This window comes from Phaenicophaeus curvirostris, chromosome 3 (genome assembly GCF_032191515.1).
Source record: "Phaenicophaeus curvirostris isolate KB17595 chromosome 3, BPBGC_Pcur_1.0, whole genome shotgun sequence".
NCBI classification, from domain to species: domain Eukaryota; kingdom Metazoa; phylum Chordata; class Aves; order Cuculiformes; family Cuculidae; genus Phaenicophaeus; species Phaenicophaeus curvirostris.
In genome coordinates, this window is record NC_091394.1 from 40,134,615 (window position 1) to 40,150,546 (window position 15,932).

General features: G+C 41.8%; 1 protein-coding gene across 1 annotated transcript; it reads right to left on the minus strand.

The window, feature by feature from the left end:
• Positions 1-5,144: 5,144 nt before the first annotated feature.
• PRL (prolactin) lies at positions 5,145-13,845 on the minus strand. The gene is made up of 5 exons (XM_069853167.1): positions 13,818-13,845; positions 12,094-12,275; positions 11,587-11,694; positions 10,423-10,602; positions 5,145-5,612 (listed from the first exon to the last, which is right to left on the minus strand). The coding sequence occupies exons 1-5, from the start codon at positions 13,843-13,845 to the stop codon at positions 5,421-5,423; spliced, it is 690 nt and encodes a 229-aa protein (XP_069709268.1). The 3' UTR covers positions 5,145-5,420.
• Between the last annotated feature and the right edge of the window lie 2,087 nt (positions 13,846-15,932).

Consider the following 15,932-nt stretch of genomic DNA (forward strand, 5'->3'; position numbering starts at 1 on the left):
GCCTATGATGTCGCTGCCATCACGGAAACGTGGTGGGACGACTCACATAACTGGAGTGCAGCTATGGTGGGGTACAAGCTCTTCAGGCGGGACAGGAAGGGTAAGAGAAGAGGCGGGGTAGCCCTCTTTGTAAGGGAGGACTTGGACTCCGTTGAGATGGAGTGTGGTGATCAGGAGGTTCAGTGCCTGTGGGTTAAAATCAGAGGAGCCCATAACAAGGTAGGTTTTGTGATGGGAGTCTGTACCCAGCCAAGGAGAAGCAGCTGATGAGCTCTTCTATAAACAGCTGGGGTTAATCTCTAGATCCATGCCTCTTGTTCTTGTGGGAGACTTCAATCTGCCTGATATCTGCTGGGAGTACAATAGAGCAGAAAGGAAGCAGTCTAGGAGGTTCCTGGAGGGCGTGGAAGACAACTTCCTTCCACAGCTGGTGAATGAACCAACAAGGGAGGGTGCCCTCCTGGACCTGCTGTTTGTGAACAGAGAAGGCCTTGTAGGGGATGTGGCAGTAGGTGGACGCCTAGGACTAAGTGACCATGAGATGATAGGGTTTTCTGTTCTAGGAGAAGTGAAGAGGGTTGTTAGTAGGGCGGTAGCATTAAATTTCCAGAGGGCAGACTTTGATCTCTTCAGAAGGCTGGTTGGCAAAGTCTCATGGGAGACAGTACTTCAGGGCAAGGGAGCCCAGGAGGGCTGGGAGCTCTTCAAAAAGGAAATCCTAGCAGCTCAGGAGAAAGCCATCCCTGTGTTCCAGAAAAAAAGCCGGCAGGGGAGAAAGCCAGCTTGGTTGAATAGAGAGACCTTGAGTGATATCAAGAGGAAGAGAAATGTTTATGGGCTCTGGAAGAGGGGACAGGCCTCTTGGGTGGATTACAGTAGGCAAGTGAGATTGTGTAGGGGAAAAGTCAGAAGGGCTAAGGCTCAGCTAGAAATCAGATTGGCAAAGTCTGTGAAAGATAACAAAAAATCCTTCTATAAATATATAAATAATAACAGGAGGACTAGGGAGACCATACAGTCCCTATTGGACACAGAAGGAACAACAGTGACAGGGGATGAGGAAAAGACTGAGGTACTTAATGCCTTCTTTGCCTCAGTCTTTAATTGCAAAGAAAGTCATTCCGTCTGTGTACAAACCCAGGTGCTAGAAGAGCAAAATGAGGCTCCCGTGATCCAAGAGGAGGTGGTCAGAGCCTTGCTAGCCCAACAAGACACTCACAAGTCTATGGGGCCGGACGGGATTCACCCTACGGTATTGAAGGAGCTGGCGGATGTGCTGGCCAAACCCCTTTCCATCATCTTCCAGCTGTCCTGGAAGACTGGGGAAGTCCCACTGGACTGGAGGCTGGCTGATGTTGTGCCCATCTACAAGAAGGGTCGCAGGGAGGACCCAGGAAACTACAGGCCTGTCAGTCTGACCTCAGTGCCAGGGAAAGTCATGGAGCAGGTGATCTTGAGTGCTATCATGAAGCACATGCAAGAGAACCGGGTGATCAGGCCCAGTCAACAAGGGTTCACAAAAGGCAGGTCTTGCCAAACTAACCTGATCGCCTTCTATGACAAAGTGACTCGGCTGCTGGATGAGGGAAAGGCTGTGGATGTGGTCTTCCTGGACTTCAGTAAAGCCTTTGACACAGTTTCTCACAGCATTCTGCTTGAGAAACTGTGAGCCTCTGGCCTGGACCGGCGCACACTCTCTTGGGTGGAAAACTGGTTGGATGGCCAGGCCCAGAGAGTGGTGGGAAATGGAGTTAAATCCAGCTGGAGGCCAGTGACAAGTGGGGTTCCCCAGGGCTCAGTGCTGGGTCCAGCCCTGTTCAATGTCTTCATCAATGACCTGGATGAAGGCATTGAGTGCACCTTTAGCAAGTTTGCAGATGGCACTAAGCTGGGTGGAAGTGTCGATCTGCTGGAGGGTAGAGAAGCTCTGCAAAGGGATCTGGACAGGCTGGACCGCTGGGCTGAGTCCAAAGGCATGAGGTTTAACAAGGCCAAGTGCCGGGTCGTGCACTTGGGGCACAACAACCCTATGCAGTGCAACAGACTAGGAGAAGTCTGTCTAGAAAGCTGCCTGGAGGAGAGGGACCTGGGGGTGTTGGTTGACAACCGACTGAACATGAGCCAGCAGTGTGCCCAGGTGGCCAAGAAGGCCAATGGCATCTTGGCTTGTATCAGAAACGGTGTGACCAGCAGGTCCAGGGAGGTTATTCTCCCTCTGTACTCGGCACTGGTGAGACCGCTCCTCGAATACTGTGTTCAGTTCTGGGCCCCTTACCACAAGAAGGATGTTGAGGCTCTGGAAGGGGTCCAGAGAAGAGCAACAAAGCTGGTGAGGGGGCTGGAGAACAGGCCTTATGAGGAGCGGCTAAGAGAGCTGGGGTTGTTTAGCCTGGAGAAGAGGAGGCTGAGGGGAGACCTCATTGCTCTCTACAACTACCTGAAAGGACGTTGTAGAGAGGAGGGTGCTGGCCTCTTCTTCCAAGTGACAGGGGACAGGACAAGAAGGAATGGCCTCAAGCTCCGCCAGGGGAGGTTTAGGCTAGACGTTAGGAAAAAATTCTTCACAGAAAGCGTCATTGGGCACTGGAACAGGCTGCCCAGGGAGGTGGTTGAGTCACCTTCCCTGGAGGTGTTTAAGGCACGGGTGGACGAGATGCTGATGGGCATGGTTTAGTGTTTGATAGGAATGGTTGGACTCGATGATCCGGTGGGTCTCTTCCAACCTGGTTATTCTATGATTCTATGAATAGAAGTAAAAAATCCAACAGAGATTTATATATGGTAAATTAGGGTATTGAATAAATAATTAGAAATCAAGCCATTTTTGATTCTGGGAAAGATGAAGTAGCCAGAAATTAAAGCACTTGGAATAAAATTCTTATTGATATCAGTTGCTTTCATTTAGAAAGAACGTGCTTGTTCTCAATTCAGTTTTGTATAAAATAAAAGGTTGAATACAAAACTATTTTTATTGGATGAAAGACAATAGTTGCATAGGTCTTATAAACATGCACTAAATAATAAAATATCAGTGAGATAAAAATGGAGTGTACCTATTAGCAGCTGAAAAAAAAGAGACTTTCTAGTTGGCCTGTATTGTGTCTTGAACATTTCGAGTCTGTAGTCATTGTCTGAACCAGGACACTTAAAAATGAAGGTGTAGCTTTGAATGCATTCATAGGATTCAGTGTCTTTCTCTGTGACATCTGTGATGACTCAAGAATGTTAACCAGATCACTTTTAAATACCCCTTAGCTAAACAGCTGCAAGCCCAATAGCTTTTCAGTTGTTTAGAATCTTTTTTGTCACTCTCTTCCATTTCTCTTTATAAAATTCATAGTTGTACTAAACCAGGCTACGATAAGACCAGTGCATGCAAGTTTTAAACAATCGTAATTTATAAACAGTTAATGAAAGTAATCGTTTTAAATCTAGTCATGTAAGTGTAAAATTATGAATGTCTGCCGTATAAATCAAGTTCATTTTGAATTGTAAAGAGATTCTGAGGTAGGAGTTTACTCAGTGAGGCATAACAATTTTTTCCAGCTCAGTACAGACTAGTCTCGTTATTCATTATTTTTTTAATAAGAACTCATACTGTAATTCTGAGCATTTGTGAAAATTATAGACAATATTTTTTCTCCCTCCTAAATACTTTTTTTTGCCATTGACATTATAAGAGAAAACTGAATATTGTGATCAGGTTTAATTCTAGTCTGAGTGTTTGCATTTTGCCTGACACATTTTACCCATTATCTACCTTGACTGTGGTGTTGTACAGCTGTGTGTTGTTAAACTGCTGTTGCATATGCCCCAAATTTTGTGTATTTCAGAGCTGATGAAAGATATCAGTTATGACTGTCCAACAAGGAATTTGTTTGCTGTACAGGTGATTTTAGATGTTAAAAATGGACTCATACATTTATCCAGATGGTCTGAGGCAATTCATAATTGAAAACATGGAGTTATTAAAAGCCCATTTAATATACACACACACACGCACATAATTAAAAGTGTAAGTATAATTACATCCTTATAGAGGTGGCTGAAATGAGACCTTTCTAGAAGGTTATGTTACCTAATCTCATATGTAAATACCTATTATGACTGTGCTTATTCTGTTATGGTAAACCTTCAAACCTATCTTCTTTGGTGTTTGGCTCTTTCTTCAAGCTGGCTCAACTCTGGAGCAATGTAATAGTCTTGCCTAGTAGGCAGCCAAACCCATGAAGAACTGGTTTGCTTTTAAGCTCCTCTTTCCTGAAGCTGTGTGAAGAAGCCAAGACTGGATTTGTTTATGATTTGCAGAGACAGTATATAGATATAGTCAATGGCTCCAGCTGCTCTTTGGCTTCTTACTTGTTGTGTGACTAAGCCAGATTATTTCAAAGTAGTCAATTATTTTAGTCTCTCCAATTTCCCAGTGCTTAACTGTACTGTTATGAGTGAATGGAGACACTTTGGGGTTAGAACAGCAGATGCTTTAGCTCAGCTAGTGCCTTTTTGTAGCTTGAAATTTTCAGAGGAACTGCAACAACCACACCACATGCAAGGAATGGGAAGAGTAGGTGTATATGATCCTGAATGGATGCCCAGCACTTCCCATTGGGACCTACTGAAATCTCTTGGTTCCTTTGCCCTTAGTTAGTTACCTCAAATGTGATGAACCTTCCTTTGGAAATACCTCTTATCAAAACAGTCAATGATATAGCTGTACAGTTATACCTATATCTCTGTCCTTAAAATTCCAGATGTGTCTTCTCTGTCCATGGACTGCATGGGGAATCAATGGCTATGTTAGCCAGGATGGATTTCCTACCTTTCTTTCTCCTACAGAGACAGTTTTTGCACAGAGTAAATGCATCAATCCAAGTAGGTTAGATTTCAGACTGTACTTTAGTTTAGGGTAATTTAGTGTAATATGTAAATAACCTGCTTTTTGATGTCCCTCTTTTTTTTTTTCTCCTCTTCTTTTTTTTGGAGGTGTGATAGAGGGCCATGGAAGTAAGATAGCCTGTCATGTATCAGTAACTGGAGACTGAGATCCAAAATGAGAAGTTAATACTGAAGGTATAAACTGTACCAGCTATTTTTCATTCACTGATATCACTGAATACCACTTTTGGATTTAATAGCATTTTTATTTGTATCTGCATCATCTGGTTACGGCTGATATGCTACTGGGTGAGGAGATTAGGCAGAAAAGTATATTCTTGTGATACAAGTTATTCATAACATTTTAAAACATGAAGATAAATGGTGCTAATAGTTGCAGCCAGAATTCACACAAACATGCCTGAAAGTTACTGCTGATGCTGTGCTGAAAAGTGTGACTTTTCTTCATGTTTGCAATGAAAAGGGGCAAAGCAACAAGAACACCATGATGAATGATTTCATTAAGTGTTTATGCCCTTGAGTACCTAGCAATTGCTACCATGGATTAGGCGACACTTCAAAAGCTTGAGATAGTTGTCAATTTTGTGGGAATCTCTGTGGAAGCAATGCAGCAGGTTGTAAAAGGCAGAGAGTCTGGAGTCCTCATCAGCGAGTTGCAGGGATGGAAGGCCTTCCCACTGAGAATAAATTTCATTTCCAACTTCACCAGAATGAACCTAAAGACAGAAAATGATACTGTAGTACATGATAGTGAATTTAACTGGATTTAAAAAACTGGCCTTAAGGAATGCTGGTTGCTAGTGTATGGCTTGTAAAGTGTTTCCTGTTATGGTTCTCACTATTCTGAATAATATTCAGTGTCTTCATGAGAATTTTGAATGAATTTGTCATATTTTTCTGTTTATTTCCCTAAAATACGTAAAAAGCTTAACTGTGTCAGTAGTATTTTAAGAGAACTAGCGTGTTAACCAATGTCCAGTGGAATCTGACTTTGCAGAGAAATCAAACCTTCTTTCATGCATAGACTCATCAGTGACTTGGTTTTTTTTGTTCCTTCCACCTGGAAATATTTGTTAGCACTTGTGCCTGGAACTTCGTTATGTGTAGAGACACATAGGTTTGTCTCGACCATTCTCTTAGGTGGTCTCTCTGATACAGGCAGCTTCAAGAACATGTTACCAGGCAAACCTCTCTACAGCAGAACTGCAGATTCATTGTACCTCATATTCCATTAAAAAAATAAATTGCTGAGTGATGCAGTGACATCGAATTTTACAAAGCTACGTGTAGGAGCTCATGAACTCAGGTAGTGCATTAATATCTGAAGTTTAATTGGTTTAGGTCTCCTTGTTTGAAAGAGGCAGTCATTAATTTTGTCAGATCACAGAAACCTACCTTTCATAGCAGGAACTAAGTCTGTGTCTACTGGTGCTTCTGCATTTTCCTTTATTTCCCACAGAATCATTTAAAGAATCACAGAATCATTTAGATTGGAAAACACCTTTAAAATTATTGAGTCCATCCTCACAACCACCAGTTGTACTTTGTAAAAGCACATAGAAGAGTTTTTGTGGAGCCTCTATGACTCAGTTTAAGCAACAGGCAAAAAAAAAAAAAAGGTCAACCTACTATCAGTCAAAAACGTGCTTTCATTCTAATAAATATTCCAGTTCTACCTTCAAACTCCTAAAGTAAATAATGTGAATGAGATGGTGGTGACAGGGTAACTGTAGCAGCGCTTGACTTCTACTGTTAGCTTGGATCCTTACCTGCACCCTTTTTACACATGGATATGGGATAAAGATGTATAAATGCATTTGTGGCCTGGATGGACTAAGATTGCTGAGTAATGAGACACCTAACTGAGAGAGAGGGAGGCCATGTGTGATCTGTTTTATATGTCCTTTTTATACTCCCTCTAACTACTCTCCAGTAACTTTTAAGTCTATTGACTGATTTCACCCAGAACTAATAGGGGACAGAGGCCTTGAAAAGATTTAGTTACTTCAGTTTTAGTAAAAATCTCTCTCCTTTACCTGGTTATCCATAGAAAGTATCCACCAGAGGAAAGTGGCGGATACAGTGATCCTGTTTAATTGCCCAGATCCTAAGCAAAAGCCAGTAAAGTCTCTTGTTAACCTCTAGTTTACTGACAGAATGATATATGCAGGAATTAACAGAGCCCCCTTTAAAAATAAACAAGCTAGTGCTGATTTTATTCAGGGAAGCTTTCAATAAATTACTGATAACAAGGGATATTTGAGTATGGGTTTTGTTGTCTAACCTTACGAGTGTAGGGGAAACCAAATCAAAGAAGGAGTTTCAGGGGAACCACTACGGTGTGAAAAGAGAAATGAAAGATACCATGATTACTTTTCTCTGGGCCATGTCTTTGCAATAGTCCAGACTTCCAGGATAATATTAAACACAGTATCTGTTTCTGAAAACTATACACAATACCTATATGTATACTAATGTGTATAAATATGCTAAAATATACCTATAAATACTTGCATGGGAAAAAACACAGATGGAGCCTTAAAAAATCAGGATTTCAAATTCAAAATATTCAAAGGTAGAATAATGATTACCAATCCTGATGATTACACCTGTCTTTGAAGCAGGAGTGGGAGTATGTTGGATGATGCTATGCCAGTCACATCACATAGTCTCTTTAGAAATTGCAAGATAGCAGAAGAGAAGAAAGCTGAAAGAAGAAAGCTGAAAAGTTGTCAGATTCAGCTATCTTGGGTCCTTTTTTCTTTCACATCTGCTGTTTCCCTTCCTATTACAGGTAGAGAGGGCCTATTGCTGCAAATGTCTTCCTTATGGGTTAAAATCCTTGTGGGTTAAAATCAGAGGAGCCTGTGGGGTAAAATCAGAGGAGCCCACCAGAAGTTAGATTTTGTGATGGGAGTCTGTTACAGAACACCCAGCCAAGGAGAAGCAGCAGATGAGCTCTTCTACAAACAACTAGGGATAGTCTCTAGATCAATGCCTCTCGTTCTTGTGGGAGACTTCAATCTGTCTGATATCTGCTGGGAGTACAATAGAGCAGAAAGGAAGCAGTCTAGGAGGTTCCTGGAGGGCGTGGAAGACAACTTCCTTCCACAGCTGGTGAATGAACCAACAAGGGAGGGTGCCCTCCTGGACCTGCTGTTTGTGAACAGAGAAGGCCTTGTGGGGGATGTGGCAGTAGGTGGACGCCTAGGACAAAGTGATCACGAGATGATAGGGTTTTCTGTTCTAGGAGAAGTGAAGTGGGTGGTTAGCAGGACAGTAGCATTAAATTTCCAGAGGGCAGACTTTGAACTCTTCAGAAGGCTGGTTGGCAAAGTCTCATGGGAGACAGTACTTAAGGGCAAGGGAGCCCAGGAGGGCTGGGAGCTCTTCAAAAAGGAAATCCTAGCAGCTCAGGAGAAAGCCATCCCCATGTTCCAGAAAAAAAGCCGGCAGGGGAGAAAGCCAGCTTGGTTGAACAGAGAGATCTTGAGTGATATCAAGAAGAAGAGAAATGTTTATGGGCTCTGGAAGAGGGGACAGGCCTCTTGGGTGGATTACAGGAGGCAAGTGAGATTGTGTAGAGAAAAAATCAGAAGGGCTAAGGCTCAGTTAAAAATCGAATTGGCCAAGTCTGTGAAAGATAATAAAAAATCCTTCTATAAATACATAAATAATAAAAGGAGGACTAGGGAGACCATACAGTCCCTATTGGACACAGAAGGAACAACAGTGACAGGGGATGAGGAAAAGACTGAGGTACTTAATGCCTTCTTTGCCTCAGTCTTTAATTGCAAAGAAAGTCATTCTGTCTGTGACAATCCCAGGAGATAGAGGAGCAAAATGAGGCTACCATGATCCAAGAGGAGGTGGTCAGAGCCTTGCTAGCCTGACTAGATACCCACAAGTCTATGGGGCCGGACGGCATTCACCCTACGGTATTGAAGGAGCTGGCGGATGTGCTGGCCAAACCCCTTTCCATCATCTTCCAGCTGTCCTGGAAGACTGGGGAAGTCCCACTGGACTGGAGGCTGGCTGATGTTGTGCCCATCTACAAGAAGGGTCGCAGGGAGGACCCAGGAAACTACAGGCCTGTCAGTCTGACCTCAGTGCCAAGGAAAGTCATGGAGCAGGTGATCTTGAGTGCTATCATGAAGCACATGCAAGAGAACTGGGTGATCAGGCCCAGTCAACATGGGTTCACAAAAGGCAGGTCTTGCCAAACTAACCTGATCGCCTTCTATGACAAAGTGACTCGGCTGCTGGATGAGGGAAAGGCTGTGGATGTGGTCTTCCTGGAATTCAATAAAGCCTTTGACATGGTTTCTCACAGCATTCTGCTTGAGAAACTGTGAGCCTCTGGGCTGGACCGGCGCACACTCTCTTGGGTGGAAAACTGGTTGGATGGCCGGGCCCAGAGAGTGGTGGGAAATGGTGTGAAATCCAGCTGGAGGCCAGTGACAAGTGGGGTTCCCCAGGGCTCAGTGCTGGGTCCAGCCCTGTTCAATGTCTTTATCAATGACCTGGATGAAGGCATTGAGTGCACCCTTAGCAAGTTTGCGGACGACACTAAGCTTGGTGGAAGTGTTGATCTGCTGGAGGGTAGGGAGGCTCTGCAAAGGGATCTGAACAGGCTGGACCACTGGGCAGAGTCCAATGGCATGAGGTTTAACAAGGCCAAATTCCGGGTCGTGCACTTGGGGCACAACAACCCTATGCAGTGCTACAGACTAGGAGAAGTCTGTCTAGAAAGCTGCCTGGAGGAGAGGGACCTGGGGGTGTTGGTTGACAGCAGACTGAACATGAGCCAGCAGTATGCCCAACTGGCCAAGAAGGCCAATGGCATCTTGGCTTGTATCAGAAACGGTGTGACCAGCAGGTCCAGGGAGGTTATTCTCCCTCTGTACTCGGCACTGGTGAGACCGCTCCTCGAATACTGTGTTCAGTTCTGGGCCCCTCACCACAAGAAGGATGTTGAGGCTCTGGAGCGAGTCCAGAGAAGAGCAACAAAACTGGTGAAGGGGCTGGAGAACAGGCCCTATGAGGAGCAGCTAAGGGAGCTGGGGTTGTTTAGCCTGGAGAAGAGGAGGCTGAGGGGAGACCTCATTGCTCTCTACAAGTACCTGAAAGGAGGTTGTAGAGAGGAGGGTGCTGGCCTCTTCTCCTAAGGGACAGAATCACACAGAATCACAGAATAACCAGGTTGGAAGAGACCCACCGGATCATCGAGTCCAAGAGGGGATGGCCTCAAGCTCCACCAGGGGAGATTTAGGCTGGACATTAGGAAAAAATTCTTCACAGAAAGGGTCATTGGGCACTGGAACAGGCTGCCCAGGGAGGTGGTTGAGTCACCTTCCCTGGAGGTGTTTAAGGCACAGGTGGACGAGGTGCTAAGGGGCATGGTTTAGTGTTTGATAGGAATGGTTGGACTCGATGATCCAGTGTGTCTCTTCCAACCTGGTTATTCTATGATTCTATGATTCTTATAGCAACAGGCTAGAAGGATGTTAAAGATGTAATGCTTACCCGCCCAACTATTTTCTCCATTCCTTCCAGAAGCCGCTTGTTTTGTTCTTCAATCTCTACAGCCTTCCGGAGGATGGTGTCTGGAGCTTCTTTGATTCTTTGTACTTCAGAAGCCAAATGGATCAGGGGATCATTCCAGGAGCGTAGGATTCCCAGAATTAAATTCAGCAGGGCTTCATGCTACTCACCCATGTTAAGAAAAAGTAGTTAGAGTAGGAAGACTAAGTACTGGCAGCAATAGGAAGCATTTAGAGCAATGTCCTCAGACATAGTGATTTGATTATTCCAGCACCTACCACTGAATATTCTATAGCCCTGTCTTACAAACCTTTTGTGCAATTGCGTTTTTGAAGTTTATCATTGTTGTCATCACGTTTTACAATACTAGCACAACCAGTTACACTATTGTAACAGAAAATTATGATATTGGGATTGCAAGGCTGTCACCACCTGAAATTGATAAAGTTCTCTCCCTGGCACACCCTTATTCATAAACCTGTGCTTGTTTTTTTCTCCAGAATATTTTCAAATTGTATCAGTGAGCGTAGGCTGAACAAGATGATCTTCAACTTCACTTAGGTTTATAATTATTAAATTGATTTATGTAGTATGTTTTGCAGTATTTTGCACTGGAGTCTTTGTATTTGGATGATGATATGATCTGCTTTGCCTGCAGACAACAGCAAGAATATATTTTGCATTTGTTTCATAGTATTAGTGTTTTCATTTACTAGAAAACTATTTATCTCTACCTATGTACCCTAGTCACTATATAGCGATTTTTTATGTTTGTTAATATAATAGGTGTCTATAAGATGCTTTAAGATAATGTTCAAAGGCTGTAGTGTTCTCTGTGCTGTACAAGCATGGTAACTGGCATTACTCTGTGGTTTTATAATGTAATTGGAAATAAGATGCAATGACTGAATCTAACATACGGGAAACTGAAGGGAAGAAAGTTACTGATACTTGTGTATTCTGTATAGTCTATAACTTAGTATTAGCAAATGTTAAATCAACTTTTCTTGACTGGTGCTTTCTTTTTCCTGTTTTTTTTTCAGATTGCTTTCTCCCTCTCTCTGCCTGCTGTCACTCTATTCCTTAACCTACCACCACCACCCCACACTCTACCTCACACTGAATGACATCAGAAATTGCACTTACGTGAATCTGCTGAGCTTGCTCCTTATCTTCAGGAGTGGTTAAGGAGGAGGTATGGCAGCTATTAATAGCTTTTGCAATAAAATGTCGGCCCTGACCATAATGTTCATCCTGCAGATCAGCAAGGACAGGCATTATTGAAATAGATAGGCAGGAACAGCTTCAATTCAAACACCGTATTAACTAATTGTTCCATTGCTTTTATCACTGCTTTTGTGTTGTAAAGGTCAAAAGTTTCTGGTGAGTCTTTAGAGTGAAACTGGCATCCAGCAAACACAAACTTGTCCCACAGATAAAGAATGCTGGGAAAATGGTATTTTTTAATAGAGATGTTGGGAATATTGTTGATCATCAGCACTACACAGAGATTTTATTGCCATTGAGACTGTCACTGCACAGTCATATTAATTTACTTCTTTAAAGATTTTTTATGCTAACATGTTTGTGCTTAAAAAGTACTAACTTGCGTTTTTATATGTTCTCATTCTCAGGAAAAGGCTGAGTACTTACAAATTCATTGAATATTTCCGAAGAGAGGAAGTGGATGTAGTGTGAAAGTTTAACTGCCCGGTCAAAAAGTTCCCCAAGGGAAACTTGGCAATTAACGGATCCGTTGGAGCAGATTGGCAAGGATGTCACTCCTTCCTTTGTCAGGAGCATGTTGGACACTAGAAGGACCACCACCAACAAATCTGTCCAGGTTTAAAATAAAGCAAAATGGAATCACATTGACTTGTGTTCATTTAGAATTAGCTGTCAGAGCCAGGTGTAACTGACTGGGTTACTGGGTTATTTTATCTATACTGTCATATGGCTCAGAATATACCCTGTGCTGGCTGCTGAAAATCAATGAAGGAGGGAAGCGCTGTAATTCTGTTATCCTTTCTCCCCTCTGTCATCCTGACTGCGTGTCAGAGCCTGATAGAGATTTTGAGGAGACAGAGTAACCTGTGCTGTACTGTACACTGTATTCTGAAGTCTCTTACTATTGTGCCTGATTTTATTTCATAGTGATAAATGGAAGTAAAAAATCAAACTTCTTCACAGTGTAAATATAGGTACATAAGATATATAATTATATCTGCACAGGTATATAAGTTTGGAAAATATATTGGCCTTTTTCTTTTTTTCTTCCTCCTTCCCACTCGTAATTTTCTTCTTTGCAGACATTTGGAGTTTAAATTAATTTTCTAGGAGGGTGGTTATGTGGCTCTCTTAAGGTTTTGATTGTCCTGGGAGTTCCTTCACACAATTTCCAGCAGCTGTGCTGCTTTCCTGTTTAGAGTTTAACCCTAAATTGCCTACTGCTAAGAAATCAGAGAGGATATTTGGCTTTTCTCCTGAGCTTCTGAAACTGATATAGAGGACTTCTTATTATTTAAAACACACAACCTCATCTGTTTAAAACTTTTAATATAAACTTAACAAAACCAAGTTTTTATTCAGTGAAATAAAATATGCACAGAAGAACAATGGAAAAAATTAAACTCAAATATTTTATAATAAATATACTTATTCAAAGAACACTGCTTTGCGCTCTCAGAGTTTTTGTTGTGGAGATTGGCCTGCTACCTGTATTGGCTCACTAGACTGATTTTAAATGCTAAATTAAAATGTACTTCCATAAATCAGGAGAGCTGTCCCTAATGTTATCCTGTGATAAGTTTCTTTCTAGCTCTAAATTCAAGAGAAGTGTATTTACATAGTACTGAGATAAGCCTTCCCCCTCCCCAATGAACAAGGCACATGCTGCATGCTGCAGCCAAGAAAGTAGTCAGGGGAATAATTCTAGGAATAAGAAAACCTGAGACTTGTAGGCCTAGAAAGTTGAAGATGATTATGAAAACATTAATTTCAAAATTACTACATAACTTCTAGACTTGTGCATAATGACTTTTAGTCATTGCCTGAGTCATTCTGAGTGTTGTAGCAAAGCAGTCTGAATCCAGGCTTTTGTGCACAGGTGGCATGTTCTTTAAACCAATTTTCTATGACGCTGCTTAATGCAAAGGTAGTCTTCAGAAACAGAAGTCTGAGTAAAGAAGGTATCAAGCTGCCTTCTAATTCCAAACTTTGGAGACTAAAAATTTTAGGTGGAGGCAGGTTCCACCATTAGTGGAAGACTGAGCTCCTGGAAGACGTCAGTTTCTACAGCTATTCTATTTCAGTTCCTAATTCAATCTAAATTTAGGGAAATGTTAAAGTTATCAGCAAGAGAATGGCAAAAATGTTACCTTTCAGTGAAGCGTCCTTGCTGCTCATGGTAGGGAACCTGTATGAGGCCTTACTCTCCCAGAAAGAAGACTCAATACTTGCTTTTATTCTCTGCTCATGCTACTTTTATATGCACCATCCATGGTCCATTTTGCATACATTCAGCAGGTCGTGGAGTTTACCTTGATAATTACAAACATCAAATTGCCTTTCTTCCACATTCATATTCAGTATTTTTTGCTTTTTTTTTAATTTTTAACTGTGAGAGGGAATTTCATTAATAAGTTCAGCTGTGGGCTCCTAAGTATGTCTGAATGATAAGATCACCAACATTTTGCCCTGAATGAGGTGCAAATGCCATTGATCCTAGAAAGCTCCAGTTGTCAGTTCTGAGACAGGTATTCTCAATGTTTCTCAACAGCTGTTGCCCATCTCCACAGGTGTCTTCTTGTCCTTCCTTCTTCAGCCATCCAAGCCTGGTTAAAGCATAAATTGTACTGACATTTATCCAGAGAAAGGGAGTAGAGGCTCCTGGAAAGGCAGGTTGCTATTTGTAAAGTTATAGGTGTGACATTCTGTGTATATAGTTAAAAATGGTATTACATAGCACACATCATGACAAAATTGATTCTCAGTTTGAGAGATGTTTAGAGAAATAGGGGCAGTTCTTGTACTAGAAGAGCAGTATTTTGCAACAATCAAAGAAGAAAAAGGAATATGTCTTACAAATGCTGCATGAATAGGTCAGCATTATAAAAAAAACCCAATCCTTCTAAAAAAACCATGAGGCTGTTTTCTATACTTGAAAACTCTCTGCATAAAAGATGTGCATTTCCACCATACACTGTCGTAGTTAGTGGGATTTGTTTCCAGATCTGATGTACCTGTCGTAATCTACAAACTAGACTCAGCAGGTTGGCTCTGTTTTCTTGTTGAGTGAATCTAATCTGTATGAATATATTAGCAAATGTGTAATCTCTCATCTGTTTTTCAGGTTCATTTACTCATGAAAAGACTTTCCAAATTAGATTATTATAATGAATAAGATATACAGTGTTAATGAATTTTCTTGCCCTTAGACAATTTGTTCCGTACTTACAGAACAGGTATGCATGTAACATTTAATCCTTTATTATTTCATCACTATGGACATGATTCTTGAAGCAATCATAAACAACAAAGAAGAAAGGGAGTATTTAGGGGGTAAACCATGGAAGGCTTTCCTTGTAGAGTAGTAAAAGGTGATGCTTCAACAATATACCAGAACGTGTAGCAAGTGATCTACATCTGATATGTTCTAGGATGATTGGTAAGAACAGTTTGTTCCACTTGGAGGCTACAACTTGTTTGGAAATTGAGGTTGTGATGAATAAATGAAGTAGTTTTTGCCTGCAGCAGGGAAAAGTGGCAATCAGATGAAGGCAGTAAAATTAGACTAGGGCCGCAACCAAAACTGTAGAATGGATGGTAGAAAAACAGTTATCTTCTACAGCACAGCCACATGGCTTATGATCTTGATTTAGTTCAGATTAATTTAAAAATCTTCTACTCTGCTTTTCTTGGCATTTTGAGAAGTTGGTAGTGAGGCCAAAATAAGGCAAGCAGTTAATATTAGGGGCTAGATAACAAAGAAAGATATTCACAAAGGCAGCAGGTAAAATCCATAGGCTCCATTTGCCATAACTGGGAAAGGAAGCTTCTCTCAGGCCTGAACGCATCAGCTAAATCAAGGTGCTCACACGACTTATCTTTGAGAACAGCCTGTCTTTTCCTGTATAAGGGTAGACAGGCACCTTAAACACAGATCATAGGAAAGAGTGGTTTATGTGAAACCATTGCATGATGTTTTAATTAAAGCATTCACCACAAAATAATATACTTTTCTCTTACACCTTTCATCCTGAAATCCTCAAATACCTCGCTTACATGAATGGATTAAAATTGTCAGCAATTATGAATCATAGGCAGGTAGAGAGAAGAAACTCTCTGTAAAGTAGATAAATGCAAATGTAAAACTCTTTCATCAGGTGTGAGAACTGATGCAGAGGTTAAGGTGTTTATTTGTGGCTGCACAGAGGTCTTGGGGGGGCAGGGAAAGAAACCCAAATTCCTGATTCCCAGACCTGCACTTGAAG